A 23739-nucleotide genomic window follows, 5' to 3' on the forward strand; every position below is an offset into this window, starting at 1 on the left:
AATAGCAATTCGGGTGCCTCTGATGGAAATGCCCCCTTTGTCTTCTATGGCTGATGGTAAGCAGCCAATGGTGCTGATGAGGACTTTGTCTGGGTTGGTTGTGATTCTCCATTTCTTCTCCCACCTAGCTGTCCTCCTTAGTTCTTCATTCATTTTCTCTATTGCTCTCCTATGCTTATTTGCACCAGTGGTGGGGGTAGAAGAGACTACATGGATAACATCGTCTGCAAATTGGGTGATGATGGTATTATTGTGTTCAGGCTGGGGGAGGTCATTGACGAATATGTTGAAGAGTAAAGGGCTGAGGCAAGAGCCTTCGGGTACTCCAGCTGTCGGCGTGAAGGGAGTTGCTTCTGCACCCTGGAAGGTGGGGATGATTCTTCTTCCTGTTAAGAAGTTGTAGATGAGCCTGAGAAAGGTCCAGTTATGGTCAGGGAGGTCTACGAGTGTGAAAATGAGACCGTTGTGCCACAGGCAATGTCTACAAGGTGGAAAAATACTTATATACCACCTGCAACTCCTATGCACCCAGTCAATGAACCCTATCATCATGTCACACTTGTCAACTAGTCGCATACTGTTCGTATAGTCAACGACAACAGCTGGCCTGACAATACGTTCACTGGTGTTCACTTTGTTTGTACCATCTCATTTCTGTGGATGGTTGACAGCAATGTCACGTCCCGTTTGTCATGCCACGTCAGTGCCATGATGTCACTGGCAGGAAACACTTGCACTGCACCTTCAACACTGCCTCCACTGAAGATTGAGACACTTATGCAGCATATGAGAATCTTTATTCAGGAAACGTTTTGCCACACAGTGGCTTCATCAGTCCAATACAATACTTCGACTAGTGGATGGTACCACTATGACCCCGCCTCCGCCTGCTTCACCTCACCTCACTACAGTATATAAGCCACGTCTACGGCCCTATGCTGTACATTCTACAAGATTGATGGACTGAACACATCGACTCCAGGCCGAGGGACTGATTACCTCATACTCCTCCTCTCCTTACGCCTTCCTCTTTGTATTGGACTGATGAAGCCACTGTGTGGCGAAATGTTTCCTGAATAAAGATTCTCATATGCTGCATAAGTGTCTCAATCTTCAACTTGTCGGTTTTTCAAACCATTCGTCACAACTGTCAGACACTGCAGCATCATGGGATCTTGTTACAAAGAATTCTTCAACACTTGTTCAACCTTTGGACGAAGACCAACTTCGACTAGTGGATGGTACCACTATGACCCCGCCTCCGCCTGCTTCACCTCACCTCACTACAGTATATAAGCCACGTCTACGGCCCTATGCTGTACATTCTACAAGATTGATGGACTGAACACATCGACTCCAGGCCGAGGGACTGATTACCTCATACTCCTCCTCTCCTTACGCCTTCCTCTTTGTATTGGACTGATGAAGCCACTGTGTGGCGAAACGTTTCCTGAATAAAGATTCTCATATGCTGCATAAGTGTCTCAATCTTCAACTTGTCGGTTTTTCAAACCATTCATCACCACTGCCTCCAATGAACCTTGGCATATGTTTCCTTCTCACTGTTCCACATATATCAGTATTGTTCACACGTAGGAAATCAGCGAGCATAGGGCTTGTATACCAGTTGTCTGTGTACAATGTATGGCCCTTGCCAAGGTATGGCTCCATCATCTTGCAAACATCACCAGAAATGCCCAACATCCATTTGTCATCATCGAGTGTGTTTCTCCCGGTGTAGACAATGACATCCAACACAAGACCACTCTCACAGTCACACAACAAAAAGTTTTATACCAAAGCGATTACATTTGCTCGGTATATATTGCTTGAATGACAGGTGTCCCTTGAACAGTATCAAGGATTCTTCGACAACAATGTTTTTGAAGGCGTGCATGAGTGTGTTCGATAGGAGTGAATGGAGACGAATGGTATTTGGGACCTGACGATCTGTTGTAGTGTGAGCAGGGTAATATTTAGTGAAGGGATTCAGGGAAACCAGTTATTTTTATATAGCCAGACTTGAGTCCTGAAATGGGAAGTACAATGCCTGCACTCTAAAGGAGGGGTTCGGGATATTAGCAGTTTGGAGGGATATGTTGTGTATCTTTATACGTATATGCTTCTAAACTGTTGTGTTTTGAGCACCTCTGCAAAAACAGTGATTATGTGTGAGTGAGGTGAAAGTGTTGAATGATGATGAAAGTATTTTCTTTTTGGGGATTTTCTTTCTTTTTGGGTCACCCTGCCTCGGTGGGAGACAGCCGACTTGTTAAAAAAAAAAAAAGTATGCACTGAATTTCTGCTTCATATACATAAACACTTCCTGGATTTTGTATAGAAGGTCATTTCTGTTGGGCATATTCCTGTCTGAGAAGTGCAACATTCGTAGCAACAGAGTGAATCTGTTGCAGGGAAGGTCACAGAAGACAGGAGTACTGATAAAGTAGTCTGTGGCCCAGTAGTTATGTATATTGTTCTTATAGGTGTGTGGCATAAGCATGACAGTGACAAGGAATAAATACATTTCACCCACTGTTGTATCTTTCCATCTGCGCAGCCGTGACGATTCTGCAACCTCTGTGTTGTCCACGATACAGCGGCAATAACTGTTCGTCTGGGTCGCTATCGAGTTCATTATAAGCTCGTCAAAGTATAAATGGAAAAAGTCAAACTCTGTCGATTCATTCGTTATGGGACATTCTGGGAGGATGCCACTTCCACTCACATCAGAATCAAAAGGCTGTGGCATGAATATACATTGTGTCCAGTTCCACTGATGGTCACATGGTGCAGGGTGGACCTGTTGCATAGGGCATGGGGGAGCAGGAGAAGGGATGGGAGTGGAGGCAGCACATGGTTGAGGGGGTGCCTGCTGGTCCTTTGTCTGTCCACCCACTGCTCCATGTGCTCCAGGCACTGTGCCACCTACCTCCTCTTCCTCCATCCCTGCATATTCTCCTTCATGGTCACTATCAGTATCAGTGGCCGGGGTTTTGGAGCTTGACTTCCCACAACCCTTGGGGACTGCATATGGCACACTGCCTGAACATAGGCGACTATGCCTAAACGTACGCTTCACTGGTAAATAATGAATATCACTATCACTAGACAAATCCTCGAATGGCATAAAATCAATCTCATCATCACTTACATCACTTTCACTATCACTAAAACACCGGGAAAATGATAGTTTCCTCTTGTGTAGTTGCCTATGGGTAACACTCGCCACTCCAGAGGTGCTTGGCCAAGGATCATCTGTGGCCACCCCAGAAGTGCTAAGCCTAGGGTCTGGTGTGGCCACACTGGCTACCCCAGAGGTGCTTAGCCCAGGGTCTGGTGTTGCCACACCGGCCACCCCAAGAGGAAATTGGCCAAGGGTCATCTGGGTTATCGTCGATATTTTCACAAACTCCTTGATTATTAGTGGCCACATCAGTCTCAAATCCACTAAATTCATGTTCTATATCACTTTCCTCAAATAAGAGTGTTAATACAATGAGGCGTGAGTAAATCATGAGGGTTTGCCATGATGCTGACCCAAGATGGACCTGAATGTAACTGGTGCTACCATGCGGTACCCAGGCATCCCAGATTTTTTTTCATACTGCGCACACTGAGTGCGCAGACCCATTCTCACATGTCTAGGTGACTCAGGCCTATCACACCAATTTTGAAGGAATGAAAAATGAGACGTTGATATACATTCGGAGTGCTAGTGGTAGGAACGTACATATACATTTGGACCGTTTACGGGTTAAAGTGCAGGCACTGTACTTCCCGCTTCCAGGATTCAAGTCCGGCTAACTGGTTTTGCTGAATCCCTTCACAGAATATTACCAGTTAGCCAGACTTAAGTCCTGGAAATGGGAAGAACAATGCCTGCACTTTAAAGGAGGGATTTAGGATATTGGCAGTTGGGAGGGATGTCTAAACTGTTGTATCCGATACACAAATAACCCGCACATGTGCGGGTTATTTGTGTATCGTTCCAGTCATGGTATTGTGCCTTTTTTTGTTATTTACTGTTGTATCTGAGTGCTTCTGCAAAGACAGTGATTATGTATGAGTGATTATGATAAAAAGTGATGTACAATGAAAATCTGTATGATAAACTCTCCAAAATCATGATACAATACAAAAAAAGACTGGAAAGGGAACATAATTTATTATACAGATATACAATTAATAAAATACATATTACTTACTGATATCATTGTGAAAATTATTTAGATTGAGTTGTCTCAGGTCTGGAGTATAGCGCTCACTCATAACACGTTTCAAACAATCATGCTGAAAAGTTGCCCTTATTAGTAAATTAATTTAAATAGTAATATGATTTACCTGCTTATGTACATAAAATACATATCATACCAAATGCCTAGAATTATTTCTTTAATACCTATCACAACAGCTAGTGCCATATTCTTGTCAACAATAACAAAATTTTTTAACACACTGGCCATCTCCCGCCAAGGCAGGGTGACCCAAAAAAGAAGAAACGTTTTCATAAAGTTTTTCTGTTTATATTTAGTATTTATACAGAAGGGGTTACTACCTCCTGGCTCCCGGCATTTTAGTCGCCTCTTATGACATGCATGGCTTACTGAGGAAGGATTCTTCTCCATTTCCCCATGGAGTTGATCAGGCTGTGATCCACCAGGAGGCCTGGTCACAGACCGGGCCGCGGGGGCGTTGACCCCCGGAACTCTCTCCAGATAAACTCCAGGAGAAACAATAATTACACAGCCTCTCCTCACTTAACAACAGAGTTCCGTTTCTAAGACCACATTGTAAAACGAATTCGTCGTTAAGTGTGGAACACACTATAATGGTAGTGGGTTTGTGTCAACCATCTTTGATATTGTTTTAATGTCACCTTTGCACCATTTAATACATTTCTGGTATTTTTTTTAAAAGTTTATACAGTAGTGTACTATATATTGAAATAAACAGAATAGAGGAAATCAGCTCCAATAAACATTATTTATATATAAATACTGGTCAGGGAGCCCGTCGTAAGTCCAAAGTGTTGGTAAACAAGTACGTCGCTAAGTGAGGAGAGGCTGTATATGGTATAATTAAGGGAGGTTTTCATACACTCTTATCCTGATACAGTATTCTTATTCCTGGATGCAGTACACTGCTATACAAAAAATTATGAAATATTAAAAAAAAAAAAAATCACTATTTTAGAGCTACTGACAAAAACTAACAATCATTTGAGAAATTCTAAATTAAAAAAAATATTAATTACCATTTGCCAATTTCTTTTTTTTTTTAACAAGTCGGCTGTCTCCCACAGAGGCAGGGTGACCCAAAAAGAAAGAAAATCCCCAAAAAGAAAATACTTTCATCATTCAACACTTTCACCTCACTCTCACATAATCATTGTTTTTGCAAAAGTGCTCAGAATACAACAGTTTAGAAGTATACATGTATATGTATAAAAATACACAATATATCCCTCCAAACTGCCAATATCCCAAACCCCTCCTTTAGAGTACAGGTATTGTACTTCCCATTTCCAGGACTAAAGTCCAGCTATATAAAAATAACCGGTTTCCCTGAATCCCTGCTCACACTCCAACAGATTGTCAGGTCCCAAATACCATTCGTCTCCATTCACTCCTATCGAACACGCTCATGCACGCCTGCTGGAAATCCAAGCCCCTCACCCACAAAATCTCCCTTACCCCTTCCTTCCAACATTTTCGAGGACCACCCCTACCCCGCCTTCCTTCCCCTACAGATTTATACGCTCTCCACGTCATTCTACTTTGATCCATTCTCTCTAAATGACCAAACCACCTCAACAACCCATCTTCAGCCCTCTCACTAATACTTTTATTAACTCCACACCTTCTCCTAATTTCCACACTCCGAATTTTCTGCATAATATTTACACCAAACATTGCCCTTAGACAGGGCATCTCCACTGCCTCCAACTGCCTCCTCACTGCTGCATTCACAACCCAAGCTTCACACCCATGTAAGTGTGTTAGTACTACTATACTTTCAAACATTCCCTTCTTTGCCTCCATAGCTAATGTTTTTTGTCTCCACATATACCTCAACACACCACTCACCTTTTTTCCCCCATCAATTCTATGATTAACCTCATCCTTCATAAATCCATCAGCCAACACGTCAACTCCCAAGTATCTGAAAACATTCACTTCTTCCATACTCCTTCTCCCCAATTTGATATCCAATTTTTCTTTATCTAAATCATTTGATACCCTCATCACCTTACTCTTTTCTATGTTCACTTTCAACTTTCTACCTGTACACACACTCCCAAACTCATCCACTAACCTTTGCAATTTTTCTTTAGAATCTCCCATAAGCACAGTATCATCAGCTATAAAAATATTAAACAACCATGGTGATATTACACATCCCTGTCTACGACCTACTTTTACTGGGAAGTAGTCTCCCTCTCTTCTATACACCCTAACCTGAGCCTCACTATCCTCGTAAAAACTCTTTACAGCATTTAGTAACTTACCACCTATTCCATATACTTGCAACATCTGCCACATTTGCTCCCCTATCCACTCTATCATATGCCTTTTCTAAATCCATAAATGCAATAAAAACTTCCCTACCTTTATCTAAATACTGTTCACATATATGCTTCAATGTAAACACTTGATCTATACATCCCCTACCCACTCTGAAACCTCCTTGCTCATCTGCAATCCTACATTCTGTCTTACCTCTAATTCTTTCAATTATAACCCTACCATACACTTTTCCTGGTATACTCAGTAAACTTATTCCTCTATAATTTTTACAATCTCTTTTGTCCTCCTTCCCTTTATATAAAGGGACTATACATGCTCTCTGCCAATCCCTAGGTACCTTCCCCTCTTTCATACATTTATTAAACAAAAATACCAACCACTCCAACACTATATCCCCCCGTTTTTAACATTTCTGTCATGATCCCGTCAGTTCCAGCTGCTTTACCCCCTTTCATTCTACGTAATGCCTTACATCCTGTTCTTCTTCACTCCTAAAAGATGGTAGGTATACCTCCCTGGCCAGTGCATGACATTACCACTTCCCTTTCTTCGTCGACATTTAAAAGTTCATCAAAATATTCTCGCCATCTACCCAAAACCTCCATCTCCTCATCTACTAACTCCCCTACTCTGTTTTTAACTGACAAATCCATTCGTTCTCTAGGCTTTCTTAACTTGTTTAACTCACTCCAAATTTTTTTCTTATTTTCATTAAAATTCCTTGACAGTGCCTCTCCCACTCCATCACCTGCTCTCCTTTTGCACTCTCACCACTTTCGTCACCTTTCTTTTACTCTCCATATACTCTGCTCTTCTTATAACACTTCTGCTTTGTAAAAACCTCTCATAAGCTAACTTTTTCTCTTTTATCACACCCTTTACTTCATCATTCCACCAATCACTCCTCTTTCATCCTGCACCCACCCTCCTATAACCACAAACTTCTGCCCCATATTTTAATACTCAATTTTTAAAACTATTCCAACCCTCTTCAACTTCCCCACTACTCATACCTGCACCAGCCCACCTTTCTGCCAATAGTTGCTTATATCTCACCCAAACTTCCTCCTCCCTTAGTTTATACACTTTCACCTCCCTCTTGCTTGTTGTTGCCATTTTCCTCTTTTCCCATCTACCTCTTACTCCAACTGTAGCTACAACTAAATAATGATCCGATATATCAGTTGCCCCTCCATAAACGTGTACATCCTGGAGCCTACCCATCAATCTTTTATCCACCAATACATAATCTAACAAACTATTTTCATTATGTGCTATATCATACCTTGTATATTTATTTATCCTCTTTTTCATAAAATATGTATTACTTATTACCAAACCTCTTTCTACACATAGCTCAATTAAAGGCTCCCCATTTTCATTTACCCCTGGCACCCTAAATTTACCTACTACTCCCTCCACAACATTTTTGCCCACTTTAGCATTGAAATCCCCAACCACCATTACTTTCATACTTGGTTCAAAACTCCCCATGCATTCACTCAACATTTCCCAAAATCTCTCTCTCTCTCTCCTCTACACTTCTCTCTTCTCCAGGTGCATATACGCTTACTATAACCCACTTTTCACATCCAACCTTTATTTTACTCCACATAATCCTTGAATTAATACATTAATAGTCCCTCTTTTCCTGCCATAACTTATCCTTCAACATTATTGCTACTCCTCCTGTAGCTCTAACTCTATTTGAAACCCCTGACCTAATCCCATTTATTCCTCTCCACTGAAACTCTTCTACCCCCTTCAGCTTTGTTTCACTTAAAGCCAGGACATCCAGCCTCTTCTCGTTCATAACATCCACAGTCATCTCTTTCTTATCATTTGCACAACATCCATGCACATTCAGACTTCCCACTGTGACAATTTTCTTCTTCTTATTCTTTTTAGTAATTATTACAGGAAAAGGGGTTACTAGCCCACTGTTCCCAGCATTTTAGGTGACTTTTACAACACGCATGGCTTATGGAGGAAAGATTCTTATTCTACTGTATATGAATAATTGATGTTAGTATCATCCACTAAGGAATTAAAACTTCTCGATAATAATTCAAACCTTGGTTATAGAAGAATACACAAATGTAAAAGTGACAAGTCAAAATAAAATTATTTATCACATTGAAACTAATGTGGCTGAAACAATAAAAAATAAGGTGGTGGTGGTTTAAGGCTCTCACTCTATCCTCATATGAGAGATTCCTTATACGGATTAATTTGGTTATCCCTCTCTGTATGTTCTCCAATGCACCCACATCTAGTCCAAAGCATGGAGACCAAAACCTAGCTGCACAATCTAAGTGAGGCCCGCTACCCACACTTCTTGATGCAAATGCAAGCAATCCGCCAGCCTCACTGTGCACACCCAGGCACCACTATCCTGGCATCAGACCTCCACCCACCATGACTCCCAAGTCCCCTTTCACATCCTGTATGTTCCAGATCCACAACACCCAGCTCACATGTATGAAGGCTATTTTCATTCCCAAGAACCAGGACCTTACACTAGTCCACGCTGTACTGCATCTGCCACTTTTCACACCACGACATCAATCAATCCAAATCTTCCTGAATTTCTATGGTATCTCCCTCAGAATCCACCATTCAGCCTATTTGCATGTCATCAATGAACCCACTCATGCTACCTGTCATTCCTTCACCAAAATTTACCAATATAAATTATAAACTACAATGGACTCAAAACTTATCCCTGCAGAACACCACCAGTGACCAACTCCCACTCAAACTTCACCCCACCCATGCAGACTCCTCACCCACACTCGTTAGCCATGCCCTGATCTATGCCAGAACCCCCCCTTCCTTACCAAAAGCTGTCACCCCTCTCATCAGTCCCCCATGAGGCACTCTATCAAAAATTCCACTAAAGTTCAAATAATATGCATCACTCCTTATTGCAGTCCACCGCCTCCAATGCTTTACCAAAGAAGGTCGGTAAATTTGTGAGGCAGGTACACCCTCCAGCAAAGCCACACTGAGTGCCATCAATAAAACTATGCTCACTAAGGTGACCACACACTACATTAGCCCTAAATAATTCCAGCAACCTGCCCACCACTGACATCATTCCCACTAGAGAGTAACCTGATAGAATTGACCTATCCCCCAATTTAAAGACAAGAATCACACCAGCCATCTTCTACATCTATGGCACTACAAAAATCTGGACTATGTGCCAAACAGGCATGTTAGCAGTAAACCAAGTTCCATTTGTATTCCCTAAGCACCCTTGAAAACAGTTCATTGAGGTTTAGAGACCCATCCTGGTTAGGTTCATTTACCTGCCTGACAACTACATGCCTCAACATGCAACAATACTGAATGTGCTTTCTCAAAGACCTGCACCATCATCAATTGCTGGGACATCATCTGTATCTTCCTGTGTGAAGATTGACAAGAAACAACTATCAAAACTGAAAACCATACTACATCCTACTGCCTTGCCAAGTAAAGCTAACTGAAGCCCATTTTCTAGTCAATATTCTACTGACTTTGCAAGTAGAACTAACTAAAGCTCATTTTCTAGTCAAGAGCATAGGATGGCATATGCAGGTTGTGCAACATTACACAAGACCTACATACTATTAAAATTGCTGTATAGAAGTGTTAAGTATCAGAAGTACAATGTCTTCAATACAAACCTGTTCTGGAGGTACTGGCTTATTTGGAGGCAGCGATCTGTTACTCCAAATGTTGAGCCGAACACCAGAGCTCAGAGTAACTCTTTTGCCTATTTGTACAATGGCCTGAGCAGCACGGCCATTATCTTCTAAATAAAAAACAAGGTTTCTCCCTTCAACTTCATACTGAAATATATGAAAAGTACTATAGTAACATCTTCAATTTGAGAAATTAATTTTTGTGTTGTCTAACTACAGAATAATAAATTCGATTTTACTTCTTTCCTACTTTCCATAGCTCTACAAATTTTCATCATTCTAATATCATTCATCATTCACTCCCGGTATTGTAATATATACATTACTACTCTGTAGGCCTACTGGCCTGCTGCAATTCTTACATCTCTGTCCAGCTCATTGCACCAGTACAGGTATACTGATCAACCCTGTATCATGGTAGACCTACAAAAACCTTCTCTCACTGAGGCAGGGTGACCCAGAAAAGGAAACACATTCACCATCACTCATTTAAACAGCTGTCTTGCCAGATGTGCATTTAATTTTTTTAATCGTCACGAATGTGCATCTACGAATTTATATCTGTGTCTACACTTCAGATACAGAGTTCTTTCAATAAACTCAGTACTAGGTCTACCTACAGTTTACCTGGAGTCTACCTGGAGGGCATTCTGGGGATCAACACCCCTGCAGCCTGGTCCATGACCAGGCTTCCTGGTAGATCAGGGCCTGATCAACTAGGTAACTAAAATATATTATCCAAACTTACATTATATGAGTTACACCTAACTTAATCAGTATTTATAACCCAAGATTAATATTGGATGAAATACACAGGTTGACCCTATATGTGAATTCAAAATTATTTAAAGAACCCTGGCAGACTAGAAATGGACAACAGCCAGGGCCCAGGGGCAAGAGATGAACTTTCTCAAACACAGATAAGATGCACCAATATAAAACCCATATAGCCAACACAGCATAGACATGAATTGTATTTCAAGAAGTGCTAAATCCATGCAGTTCAATCAGCACAAGTAGTTGTGGAGGCTTGATCCTCCACCTGTTAATCATGGCTTTATCTCTGACCAGTCAGGCTGCTGTGTTGCTTAGATATGAAGCTAAACTAGAAGAATACAACTTCACATCACTGTGGAGAAGAACTATAACACAGAAGATACTTAAGATGTTTACATTGAAGAAACAGATTAACATGGGAGGAACAGAAGACTGCATCACAATGAGAACTGAAAGCTTCAATAAGCCAGGACAAAAAATATCTTTATTAACCCGTAAACGGTCCAAACATATATATACGTTTTTACCTCTAGTGCCCCAAACGTATATATATGTTTTATGTGTCATACATTTAACATTGCCATGATAAGCCTGAGTCACCTAGACATGAGAGAATGTGTGTGAGCACTCACTGTGCGCCATATTAAAATAATTGGGGATGCCTGGGTACCATATGCTCCTTTTTCCTATTAAAAACAACAATTTTTTTTTCTCAAAAAAGTTGGGGCAGTACGGTAGTGAACGTATATATACGTTTGGACCGTTTACGGGTTAAGGAATACACCAGAAAGAACAGCAGTGGAAGATTATACCAGACCAATGATGGCTAAAAGATAGGGAAAGGAAAGTACAAATCTAGATGCTGCTGCAATATTTGCATGTAAGGAAACCATAAATGAGAATATTTTTTTTGGTTAAAGCAGTATTTTTAGAACCTTTCCAAAATATCATAATGTAACATATGTTCTCATTTTTGTTATACTGTACTACCAACTTATTTCCTTGGATCATTTATATTTTCGCTTTCTCTTTTAATTATTAAGATATTGTAATTACCCTCTACATCAGGGGTGGAGAACCTGCAGCCTTCTAGCACATTAAGTGCAGCCTTCTGAGTGAATTATTTTTCTTGAAGTTATTATATAAAAATTAACCTCTTACAAAATAGCCAACATTTTGCAGTATAATCAAAATTTCTTGAATGCAGCCTATTAGAATACGTACAGCTAACTTCAATGCAGCCTTCCAGCATAGAAAGATTCCCCACCTCTGCTCTTCATAATAATAGTGTACAGACTGCCTATTCCAACAGCTAAGGAAAAACTTACAAGTATAGGAGTGAACGGCTCATGTACCAAGTTACGTATGGATTCAAGAACTTCATTTTTGTCTAGCTCAATTCCCTCCTGTATCTGAAAATTTTCAAAGAGCAGATTAATGTTTTAAGCTTAAATTTACATTTACTGTACTTAACAAACCAAATTACAAACAATACGTATTTATAAAAATCAAGATATTTGTAGAAATAAAATGATACTAACAAGAATTTTATGCCAACCAAGATTGCTGGTGTTAGCATTCTGAGGTCCTCGGGAACCCTTGAAATCCTTTACCCGGCGTCCTCCTCGGCTTTTATACATATCTTGGCGTCTGCAAAATAAAAGGTAAAATTTTATATAGGTTGAAAATGCTGTAGCGAGGAAGTGGCTGAAGGCAGTGGAGATGTCATGTCTAAGGGCAATGTGTGGTGTAAATATTATGCAGAGAATTCATAGTGTGGAAATTAGGAGGTGTGGAGTTGCTAAAAGTATTAGCCAGTTGGCTGAAGAGGGTCTGTTGAGGTGGTTTGGTTATTTAAGAGAGAATGCAACAAAGTAGAATGACTTGGAGAGTAAATCTACTGGGGAAGGAAGGCGGGATAGGGGTTGTCCCCAAAAAGGTTGGAGGGAGGAGGTAAAGGAGGTTTGGACTATCAGCAAGCGTGTGTGAGCGTGTTAGATAGGAGTGAATGGAGACGAATGGTTTTTGGAACCTGATGAGGTGGGTAATATTTTGTGAGGGGATTCAGTGAAATTGGCTAGCTGGACTCGAGTCCTGGAAATGGGAAGTACAATGCCTGCACTTTAAAGGAGGAATTTAGGATATTAGCAGTTTCGAGAGACATCTAAACTGTCATATCTGAGTTCCTCTGCAAAGACAGTGATTATGTATGAGTGATGGTGAAAGTGTTGAGTGACGATGAAAGATTTTTTTCTTTCTTTTTGGGTCACCCTACTTCGGCAGGAGATGGCTGACATGTTGAAAAAAAAATTAATTTCTTTAATTAAATTTTTTGGGAGAACTGTAATATAGGTAGCAAATTCACAGTAGATCCAGAAACTCAACACTATGAACCAACAAGTGTCACTACTGTGATGAACATGATGAGAGTTGGGTTTTGGCAGGGACTGGCTCAGCCATTAGGGTGGATGTCAGTAGCTATAAGATGCTGACTGGTAATCAACACTTATGTTACTGGCTGTTTTGAGCTAACCCAATCATAAGAGCTTTCTGCCTTATAAAAAGCAGGGAAAAGAAGACCCCAGGAGCCAGTTGCCAATCATCAACCTGTCATCCAGCAGTAAGGAAAAGCCAATGGGAGAGAAGACACCATGTAAATTGACCAGCACACAATGTTATTACACATGGATCCTGCACTACTCCAAGGCAAGGAAAAAGGATACTGGTCATAATTGCTGGTCACTGTTCATAGCTGTCACTTAGCTGGTTGGCCACTGGTTATCCAGGCCATGGCCAGTGGGTGGCCAAGCCACAGACAGTGAAAGCACACAGTAACAGTAGCCAGAGGACAGCCAGTCCCCTACCCCTTGAAGTACAATAGTAGTGTGTTGTGTAGTGATGTCATGACATTTAGCAGTTACATGACAGTGATGCATCATATAGGATTGGCAACATTGTAATGACATTGCATTATGTGAAGCTATAGCAGTGATACAATGACAATCACTATTATAGGTGTCCAGTATATTTTTCATACTCCTTAACTGCTAGTAAATTTATTGAATATGACAATCAACAAAATTTGATCAATGTTCACAGTAAAAAAATAAAATTATAGCACTACAATTTTTCTATTTATTACCTGTTCCTATCTCTATTCATCTTCATTTCAATATCTTCATCCTGATACCGAGGTGCTCGAAGATTTCGTAAACCTCTTCCAGATGGTCGCCTGTCTCCTCGCCAGTGACCCTGTTGATGAAATATTGATAAAAATTAGAATTTATTAGCATATTAAGTACGTAATATAATGCAGTGAATCTGTAGTCTGGAAATTAGGTGGTGGTGTGGGGTTACTAAAAGTATTATCCAGAGGGCTGAGGATGAGTTGTTGAGGTGATTTGGACATTTAGAGAGTATGGAACAAAATAAAATGGCTTGGAGGGTGTGGAAAATACTATATATATTTTCCAGAAATTCAGTATTTATATGTAAATAGATGGCCATACTGTATTTAATAATATTTATGTCATAGAAAACGGAAAGCCTGCGTCTGCGCAGACGAGACTCACCATCTTGGTTTTGAATTTTGTACAAACATGGGTATAATGGGAAGAATTTTTCGTGCTCTAGAGGTTAAAATTGTGTTGACACCTCTCAAATAGGAGGCGAAATTGGTGAATGTGCATTCCTGCATAACTTGAGATATCAGACGACTGGACAAGACAGCTCCAGGAACCTCAGATAAGCTCTCTAGATTTGTGTAATTCTGGCCAGCATTATTTTCATAGATTTAGTTAGAGTGAGGTTTTCTGAGTATGATACACATTAATCTCCAGTCAAATTGGTGAGTGATATTAAGATATATTTTCCTTCTGTTATGTAATTGTGTATATATATAACCATTTATTATTTTTAATATACAGTCCACAAATTTATATATTTACCAGCATTCCTGGTGATGTATTTTTCATTTGATAATTAATAGGTCCAGAGCAACTTGTGGTTATGACAGTGGTAGGTATCGAAGGGGGACATTTTTGCGACCTAGGTGTCCCAAATTCCTACTTGTCTATGTAACTCTGATAAATAATAATTATCTTTATCATTTACTGTTATGTACATAACTAGTTACATTCAGATAAATGCAATTTTCCACAGAGGGCATATAAATCTGCAGTGGACGGAAGGCGGGGTAGGGGTCAGCCTAGGAAAGGTTGGAGGGAGGGGTAAAGGAGGTTTAGTGTGCAGGGAGCTTGGACTTCCAGGAAGCGTGTGTGAGCGTGTTAGATAGGAGCGAGTGGAGACAAATGTTTTTTTTGACTTGACATGCAGTTGAAGTGGGAACAAAGTAACACTTATGAAGGGATTCAGGAAAACTGACAAGCTGGACTTGGAAGCAGGGCCGGATTACCGCATAGGCAAACTAGGCATTTGCCTATGGCCCCGCGCATTTGGGGGCCCCGCGGTCCAAGGGGTTCAGGGGCTCATCCAAGACTGCGCACATGGTGCAAGTGCAAAGGGGTCCCTACCTCAAAAGTTCAAGTGTTTGGAGAGTAAAATTGATTTTTAAAAATTAATCAAAATAAAAATAAATAATGAAATAAAATAAAATAAAAATAAATAAACCTAACCATAGATGGCAACACTCAACACGCCTTTGTTTACATCAGAACAGCTGTGTTTTCCCGCTAATGGGTGAGTATGGGAGATTCCTCTCCAATTTTCTGTAGTAATTACACGTTATCTAGACTTGTACTGTGACAAATTAACTGAAGTGTTGTTGATAGACATTGATGTGTATGGATAAATGTTTGTTTTTGCCTCTAAATGTTAAGGGATGAAGCTTTTGAAATGTTTGAAGAGAAAGCTAAACTGCTGGTGAAAGACTACAGTTACCGGGCTGATCATCAGCGGTCAAGGAAGAGGAAACGCAATTTTGAAGAGCCAGACAATGAAATTGTGTTGCTACCAAGGCAGAAATGTAAGACAGCTACATACTTCGTCATTCTGGATTCACTGATTACAGAATTGGTGAAAAGAAAAGAAATCTACCAGAATCTCAATGACAAGTTTGGATTTCTGTTCAAAATTACTACTATGCCAGATGCAGAATTGAGAGAAGCTGCATTAAAGTTGCAACAACACCTTTCAGCAGATGTTCAGGACACATTTGTTGAAGAAATAGTTCATTTTTCTGGGTATATGAATCAGATTAAAGCTCCACCTGAAAAATGTGCGCCCTCAGCTGCTTTGAAACATTTAAGAAATGCAGGTATCTCAGAAACCTTCCCTAATGCTGACATAGTGTATCGCCTTTACCTAACACTTCCAGCTACTAACTGTGAAGGAGAACGTTCATTTTCTGTTTTGAAAAGAGTGAAAAACCAGCTCCGTTCAACAATGAGCCAAGACAAATTGTGTAACCTAGCCTTGTTGACCATTGAGTCTGATCTAACAAGAAATATTGATTTTCAGAATATAATTGATGATTTTGCCAATATGAAATCCAGAAAAAAGTTTATTTAAGAAGTGCCTGTGAATATAAACAATTCTTTACTTTCTTGAGTTTATATGATTTGATAGTCTTATGCATGATGCAATGATAACAATAATGGTCAGTGATTTATAAAGGGAATAATAGTGCTGTAGTGGTTATGCTGAATATAATAGGTACATGATGTCACTACTTGAATAGCCTAATCTAGTAATACTATGCTGTCTTGAGTTTATTCTCTTTAAAATGCATGATTTAACAAAATAGTTATAATAGCTGTTGGTAAATGGTTTTGGTTGTCTTGATGTACTTTCCCTATTAAATTTAATCTAAATAGCCAGAATGTATTTAATTAGACCTTAAACAGGCTCACACCGACCCCCCCCCCCACCCCCAAGCTGGAAGGGGTCGCTTCGCTTACCCGTAACTCAAAGGGGCCCCGCCAATCTGAATAGCCTAGGGCCCAGAGACTTCTTAATCTGGCCCTGCTTAGAAAGAGGGAAGTACAGTGGACCCCCGTATAACAATCAGCTCCCAACTAGACCAATTATGTAAGTGTCTTTTTGTAAGTGCTTTTGTAGGTGTATTTTTGGGGGTCTGAAACGGACTAATCTAATTCACAATATCTCTTATGGGAACAAATTCGGTCTATAACGGCACCCAAACAGACTTCTGGATTGAAATAATATCGTTATCCGGGGGTCCACTGTACAGTGCTTGTGCTCTGAAGGAGGAGTGTTGACGTTGCAGTTTTTTTTTAACTATAGTGTAGTCATGCCTCAGGCAAGACAATGATAGTGTGAATGATGAGGAAAGTGTTTCTTCTTTTTCAAGTCACCCTGCTTTTGTGGGAAACGGCCAATGTGTTAATAAAAAAAATTAAGTATAACAGTGCAGTGGAACCTCAGCTTTCAAACTTAATTGGTTCCAGAAGGCCGTTCAAGTGCCTATCTGTTCGAGTACAGAACAAATTTTTCCCAACCGATTTTCTTTTTGGTTGGCTGCTATCACTAACCTTCTTAGTGGTGATTTATTTATACAATATAAAAAAACACCCTGCCTCGGTGGGAGACGGCCGACTTGTTGAAAAAAAAAAAAAAAATAAAAAAACACCACATAGGTAGTAGGTGGGTAGACAGCAACCGCCCAGGGAGGTACTACCGTCCTGCCAAGTGAGTGTAAAACGAAAGCCTGTAATTGTTTTACAAAATGGTAGGATTGCTGGTGTCCTTTTTTCTGTCTCATGAACATGCAAGATTTCAGGTATGTCTTGCTACTTCTACTTACACTTAGGTCACACTACACATACATGTACAAGCACATATATACACACCCCTCTGGGTTTTCTTCTATTTTCTTACTAGTTCCCATGGGGAAGTGGAACAGAATTCTTCCTCCGTAAGCCATGCATGTTGTAAGAGGCAACTAAAATGCCGGGAGCAAGGGGCTAGTAACCTCTTCTCCTGTATATATATTACTAAATGTAAAGGGAGAAACTTTCGTTTTTCCTTTTGGGCCACCCCGCCTCGGTGGGATACGGCCGGTGTGTTGAAAGAAGAAAAAAACACCAAAAAATGCGAAGAAATACAAAATATGTTTGTTTGGTTGAGTGCTAAGCAAACAATCGACTACATAAGAACATGAGAAAGAAGGAACACTGCAACAGGCCTACTGACCCATGCGGAGCAGGTCCATGTCCCCCCCCCTGTGGTTTAGCCCAGTGACCCCCCCCCCGGATTAGCAAAATGACCCCACCTCCCCCCAGATTAGCCCAATGACCCACCCAGTCTGGTCACCTCCACTCAAGGAAGGAGCACGGCACCAGACCCAGCAGCACAAGCTAGTCAGGTTCAACTCACACCTGCCCACACCCACTCGTGTACAGTATTTATCTAACCTATTTTTAAAACTACACAACATTTTAGCCTGAATAACTGTACTCGGGAATTTGTTCCACTCATCCACAACCCTATTACCAAGCCAGTGCTTTCCTATATCCTTCCTGAATCTGAATTTTTCCGACTTGAAATCACTGCTGCGAGTCCTGTCTTGGCTGGAAATTTTCAGCACGCTATTTACATCCCCTTTATTTATTCCTTTTTCCATTTATACACCTCGATCATATCCCCCCTAATTCTACGCCTTTCTAGAGAATGCAGATTCAGGGCCCTCAGTCTATCCTCATAGGGAAGATTTCTGATACATGGGATCATCTTTGTCATCCTCCACTGTACATTTTCCAGAGCATTTATATCCATTCTGTAATACGGTGACCAGAACTGAGCAGCATAGTCCAAATGAGGCCTAACTAAGGATATATAGAGTTGAAGAACAACCTGAGGACTTCTATTATTTACACTTCTAGATATGAAGCCAAGAATTCTGTTAGCTTTATTGCGAACACTAATGCACTGTTGTCTTGGTTTTAGATTACTGCTAACCAGAACTCCTAAATCCTTTTTGCAATCAGTAGTATTAAGATCTATATTTTTTAGTTTATATGTGGCATGGTTATTTAACTGTCCAACATTTAGAACTTTGCATTTGTCAATATTAAACTGCATCTGCCACTTCTCCAACCATTGCATCAGTCTATTTAAATCATCCTGGAGTGCTCTAGTGTCCTCATTAGAATGAATTGGACGGCCTATTTTGGTGTCATCAGCAAATTTGCTTATGTCGCTATTTATTCCCTTATCTATGTCGTTTATGTAAATTGTGAACAACAACGGGCCCAACACTGACCCCTGAGGAACACCGCTTGTGACGTGCCCCCATTCTGATTTCTCCCCATTTATGCAAACTCTCTGCTGCCTATTTGTCAACCATGCCTCTACCTAGGAAAAAATTTCTCCTCCTATTCCGTGAGCCTTAAGTTTCCTCAATAGCCTCTGGTGTGGAACTATCAAAAGCCTTACTGAAGTCCATATACACAATATCATATTCATTACCATGATCTACCTCCTCAAACACCTTAGTGATTTGTTTACTGAACAAAGCGTTTTAAACTGAATTGTTTGAGTATGGAGTTGTTTGAGTACTGAGGTTCCACTGTACAGTATTATGGAATAAAGTTGGAAAAATTAAAAAAAAATTGGCATGGGGTATATTAACCATAGTTTTTTAGGAAAATCTATAAATAATACTATAAAAATAAGAATTACATTATTAGAATTTAATGATAGCTTGTATATACTGTTTTCATACCTAAAAAAAAAAGAAAGCCAAGATGAATTAGGAAAGGGCCAAAGAAGAGCTACAAAATGGTTACGGAGTTAAAATTATGAACTTTGATGAAGGCTGTAAACACTAAGGATACTCATACTGCCTGATAGGAGTTAGAGAGAAGACATAATAATCACATATAAGGTCATAAAAGGATATGAAAGACAAGATAGAACATTTTTTCACAACTGCAACAGAGATAACAAGAGTCCACAGTTGTAAACTGAGAAAAAAAGTGGGGCTAAAGGGATACTAGAATATTTTTTTCACAGAATGGCAGACCAATGGAATAAATCAAGAAGAGGATGTAGTAAAGTCTAAAATCACTGGAAATTTTAAAAAATTATATATAATGAACATATTACCTATGACAAAACATGAACCTAGTTCTGCTAATGTAGCTATAAGCCCTTGAAAATATATAATTACACAAAAACAATGTAATTCCTTGGTTCAGGGATTAATCTATGCTACAACTGCAATCAACAAGGCTGCCTACACCCGTCGTGAAAGAGTGAACAAAGAACTTAACTGAGTCGAATGCCACCACTACATTTTTGAAGTGATGCTGTCATCTGCTGCACTTGGAGTAACCAGTGAGCCTGAGGCAGGGCTCTTCCAAAATAAGTGGCCCCTACATCAGTAACAAGAAGTTCACCTCTGCTGGTAATGAACCGTTTGTTTGTCAGCATGCTGGAGAGCCTGCAGCAAGTGATGACATCATTCTGAGGACACCATCAAGACCCAGGCCCTGTGAGAAGACTGCAGAGAGCTACTTCACCTCTGTCACTTTTCCCCCAGGAGGATCCTCTACTGATGAGCCACATTTCCTTACTGCAGGTGCAATGCACTACTCGTAATGGATATCGAAGGCCATTTGTTTGTTAAAGATCCAGCTCTTCCAGTTCAAGGTTCAAAAGAAACTGACAGAACATGAAACATGGCATAACAGCAGGCTGCCTCTTTGTCTCTATCTATACTCATTACTAGGATAAGGTTTCCCTACAGAGAGAGTGCTACTCAATTACTGGAGTCTTCTCACTTTCCTCCATATGTACCCTGAGCACAAAATCAGGGAGGCAGCCATTAAGGTGTTTTGTCAGCATTTATGTTATTTCTCAGAATAAATAACACAACTTGCCCTCCTTGATGGTTGTTTAGCTGAAACTAAACAGGCCACAGTCAACAACTTCTCACATCCCCCAACTCCGCGCTGACAGATGAGACTCAGTAGCAATGCTGGTTGCAGCTCGTCAACAGGTTGTACATGCACAATACAACCCCCTACTGATTTATTACATCCAGATGATTAAAATAATAATATTAATGCCACATTTACAACTTGCAACTTAATTCCTACAGAATCATTTATTAAACTATTAGAATTTACGTGAGATCATTTTCAGAAATACAAACTACTCGTGAGCTTAGAAAAATTCAGCTGGGAGTTAATGTTACCTCTGGCAGTCGTGTACTCCTGTCATTGCCATAATCACCATCCCATACTCTCCCTCTGAATTTTCCACTATTTCTGTAGAAATCTCTGGAGTTGGCTCTGCCTCTGGCACCACCACCATTTGTTCTTTCACTGCTGCCACTACCTCTGTAGGTACAACCTCGATCATCATGTTCTGAAAAGATTCTCTCTCATTATTCTTCTTGAATTGTCTGCTCTGCATACATTTATTTTTTTTTAATTCTCATACTACAAAAAAATTCTTCTCGTATTAAGTATTTTAAAAGTAACCAGTTCAAATATCCCACACTTTTGAGAGGAAACAAGATGTTTCAGTCCTTCCAGAAGCATTATTCAATTCCAGCAGAGCAAGAAAACAGAAACCTGTCATCTGATTTTCTCACCGTCTCACTCAGTTGTGACAGACCAAAACACCGTCTACATTTTTCTCCCAACAGTGTGAGTTATTGAACTATTCCAGCTATGGTATTATCATTTATACTCTTCACTTTCCTTGGCTTATTCTTGATACAGAGAAAAAAACTGCCCACTAAAAGTGGTATTATTTATGTAGTAACACATTTTGAAAATAGTGTAAAGAAACCAGGTACAAATGGAAGAGCTTATATAAAGTTGTAATGTTTATCTATCCATGTTCATGGACTACCACACCCAGACACATATTACAAAACTACTAAAAACAGTGTAAATTCCAACTTACAGTGGAAAAAGTCACAAAAACTGTATATGTATTAAATATGAATTCTGCCACTACAGGTTTTTTCCTGTGCACCATAAGAGGTTAGCTCGTGCACCACCAAGGGCGCATGCACGTACAGTTTAAAAACCACTAATAAAGAGTTTAATCATACCAAATGTAAAAGACTTGGCAGTCATAATAAACACAAATCTGAAGCTAAGACTGCATTGCCTAAGCATGCAAAATAAATCTAACAAACTATACTTGGATTTATGTCAATAGATATAGGTAACAGGAATCCAATGGTTATTCTACAACTCGACATTATTTGTAAGGCCTCACATTGTGAGTCAACTATGGTGTCCATACTAGAGAATGTACATATAACAAACTTTCTTATAATGCTAAACTACATAAAGCACTTTTGTTTAAAATGGGATTGAATAAATGAATCCTTATTTTGTACAGCTCTCAAAAAAAAAAAAAACTTGATATAATACGTTTGGTAAGCAAGGAAGCATCAAATTGTGCACAAAATCTTAGGAGTCCAAGCTGGGGATTTCCCCAACCTAAATTGTGCCTATGTGTAGAATATTTGGAGAGGCACAAGTCCTTCCCTCACTCATGTAACCAATAGTGGCTTTCTGGGAGTGTTCGGTGCTTTACTCAATGTGTTTAGCTAAAGATTTTGAGTTTTTTCATCGCCCCATCTTGTTTCTGGATATTAATCATAGCACCCAAAAGATAGTGAAGGTACCAAGAAAAAACAAACATGAATCTCTAATGGCATTAACCCTTAAACAGTCCAAACATATATACGGTATACGTTCACTTGCGCAGCGCCCCGAATATTTTGAAAAAAAAAAAAAAAAAAAAAAAAAAAAAAAAAAAATATAGAAAAAAAAGAGCACAGTTTTTTAAGTATTATAGAATAAAAAAAAAAACTTTTAGGGTCAGTACTTACCAAGATATGAGGCCGTGAAGCTGGCACTTGCGATAACCTGACGGCAACATGGAGCACTGCCGCTTGCAGAAATTCTACATATTTGCCGTTTTCTTCCATTTTTTTTTTTAATTTTCTTAAGTTTTCATGATATGATAATTATGTTTTATGGCAAATATTTTGATTTCAATGCCAATTGTTGTTTATACACCAATATTACATACAAAATTATTATCATATCGTCATAAACACACATGTACGCACTGACAGGTGATTCTGCACACCTGGCTGAATCACATTCTATTATCTACAACTATATCAAGTATTTACATGTCTTACTTATGTTTCTAGAACTCCACAACTGTATGATACTCCATGAAGCATGGATTCATACAGAGTGCCACCCCACACTGGTGACAAATGAATCGTGCCCTTCCGCTGCTGGGGTCGTTTTTTGGTGGTAGCACACACAACACACTTTTTCTTCTTCTTTTGGGTAGGTGGTATTGGTACCAGATAGTGACAGTTAGGAGTGATTTGGTCTGGCACTTTCCCCTCTGGCTGTGGTTAGGGGACAGATTGTGGTGTGACAGGTCGCTGCTGAGGGGCAGGTACAGGTGTGGTACCATACTTTCTTGCTATCTGACAACATTCAGAGAGAATTCTGCAAAACGTTGTCATTTTCTAGTCTTTATTTCGTACATATTGAATGCATTGAGCACTGTAATGTCTACAAGGTGAAAAAACAGTTTTATATACCACTTGCAACTCCTACGCACAGTCAACAAATCCTATCATCATGTCACACTTGTCAACTAGTCGCATATTGTTCGTATTGTCCACGACAGCAGCTGGCTTTACAATAGGTTCTTTGTTGAACTTACTCTGTCTGTCTGTCTGTACCATCTCATTTCTGTGG

At 39.8% G+C, this 23739-nt stretch overlaps 1 protein-coding gene across 1 annotated transcript in view; it reads right to left on the bottom strand.

The window, feature by feature from the left end:
- Positions 1–23739, bottom strand: part of LOC128695660 (nuclear RNA export factor 1) — a 97034-nt gene that overhangs the window by 66709 nt on the left and 6586 nt on the right. The window contains exons 2-7 of the mRNA XM_053786422.2: positions 21180–21352; positions 14142–14251; positions 12541–12649; positions 12328–12411; positions 10205–10369; positions 4209–4293 (exon numbers count right to left, since the gene is read on the bottom strand). Coding sequence (XP_053642397.1) covers positions 4209–4293; positions 10205–10369; positions 12328–12411; positions 12541–12649; positions 14142–14251; positions 21180–21352 — 726 coding nt within the window. The remainder of the gene's footprint in view (positions 1–4208; positions 4294–10204; positions 10370–12327; positions 12412–12540; positions 12650–14141; positions 14252–21179; positions 21353–23739) is intronic.

This window comes from Cherax quadricarinatus, chromosome 42, assembly GCF_038502225.1.
Source record: "Cherax quadricarinatus isolate ZL_2023a chromosome 42, ASM3850222v1, whole genome shotgun sequence".
Classification (NCBI taxonomy): Eukaryota; Metazoa; Arthropoda; class Malacostraca; order Decapoda; family Parastacidae; genus Cherax; species Cherax quadricarinatus.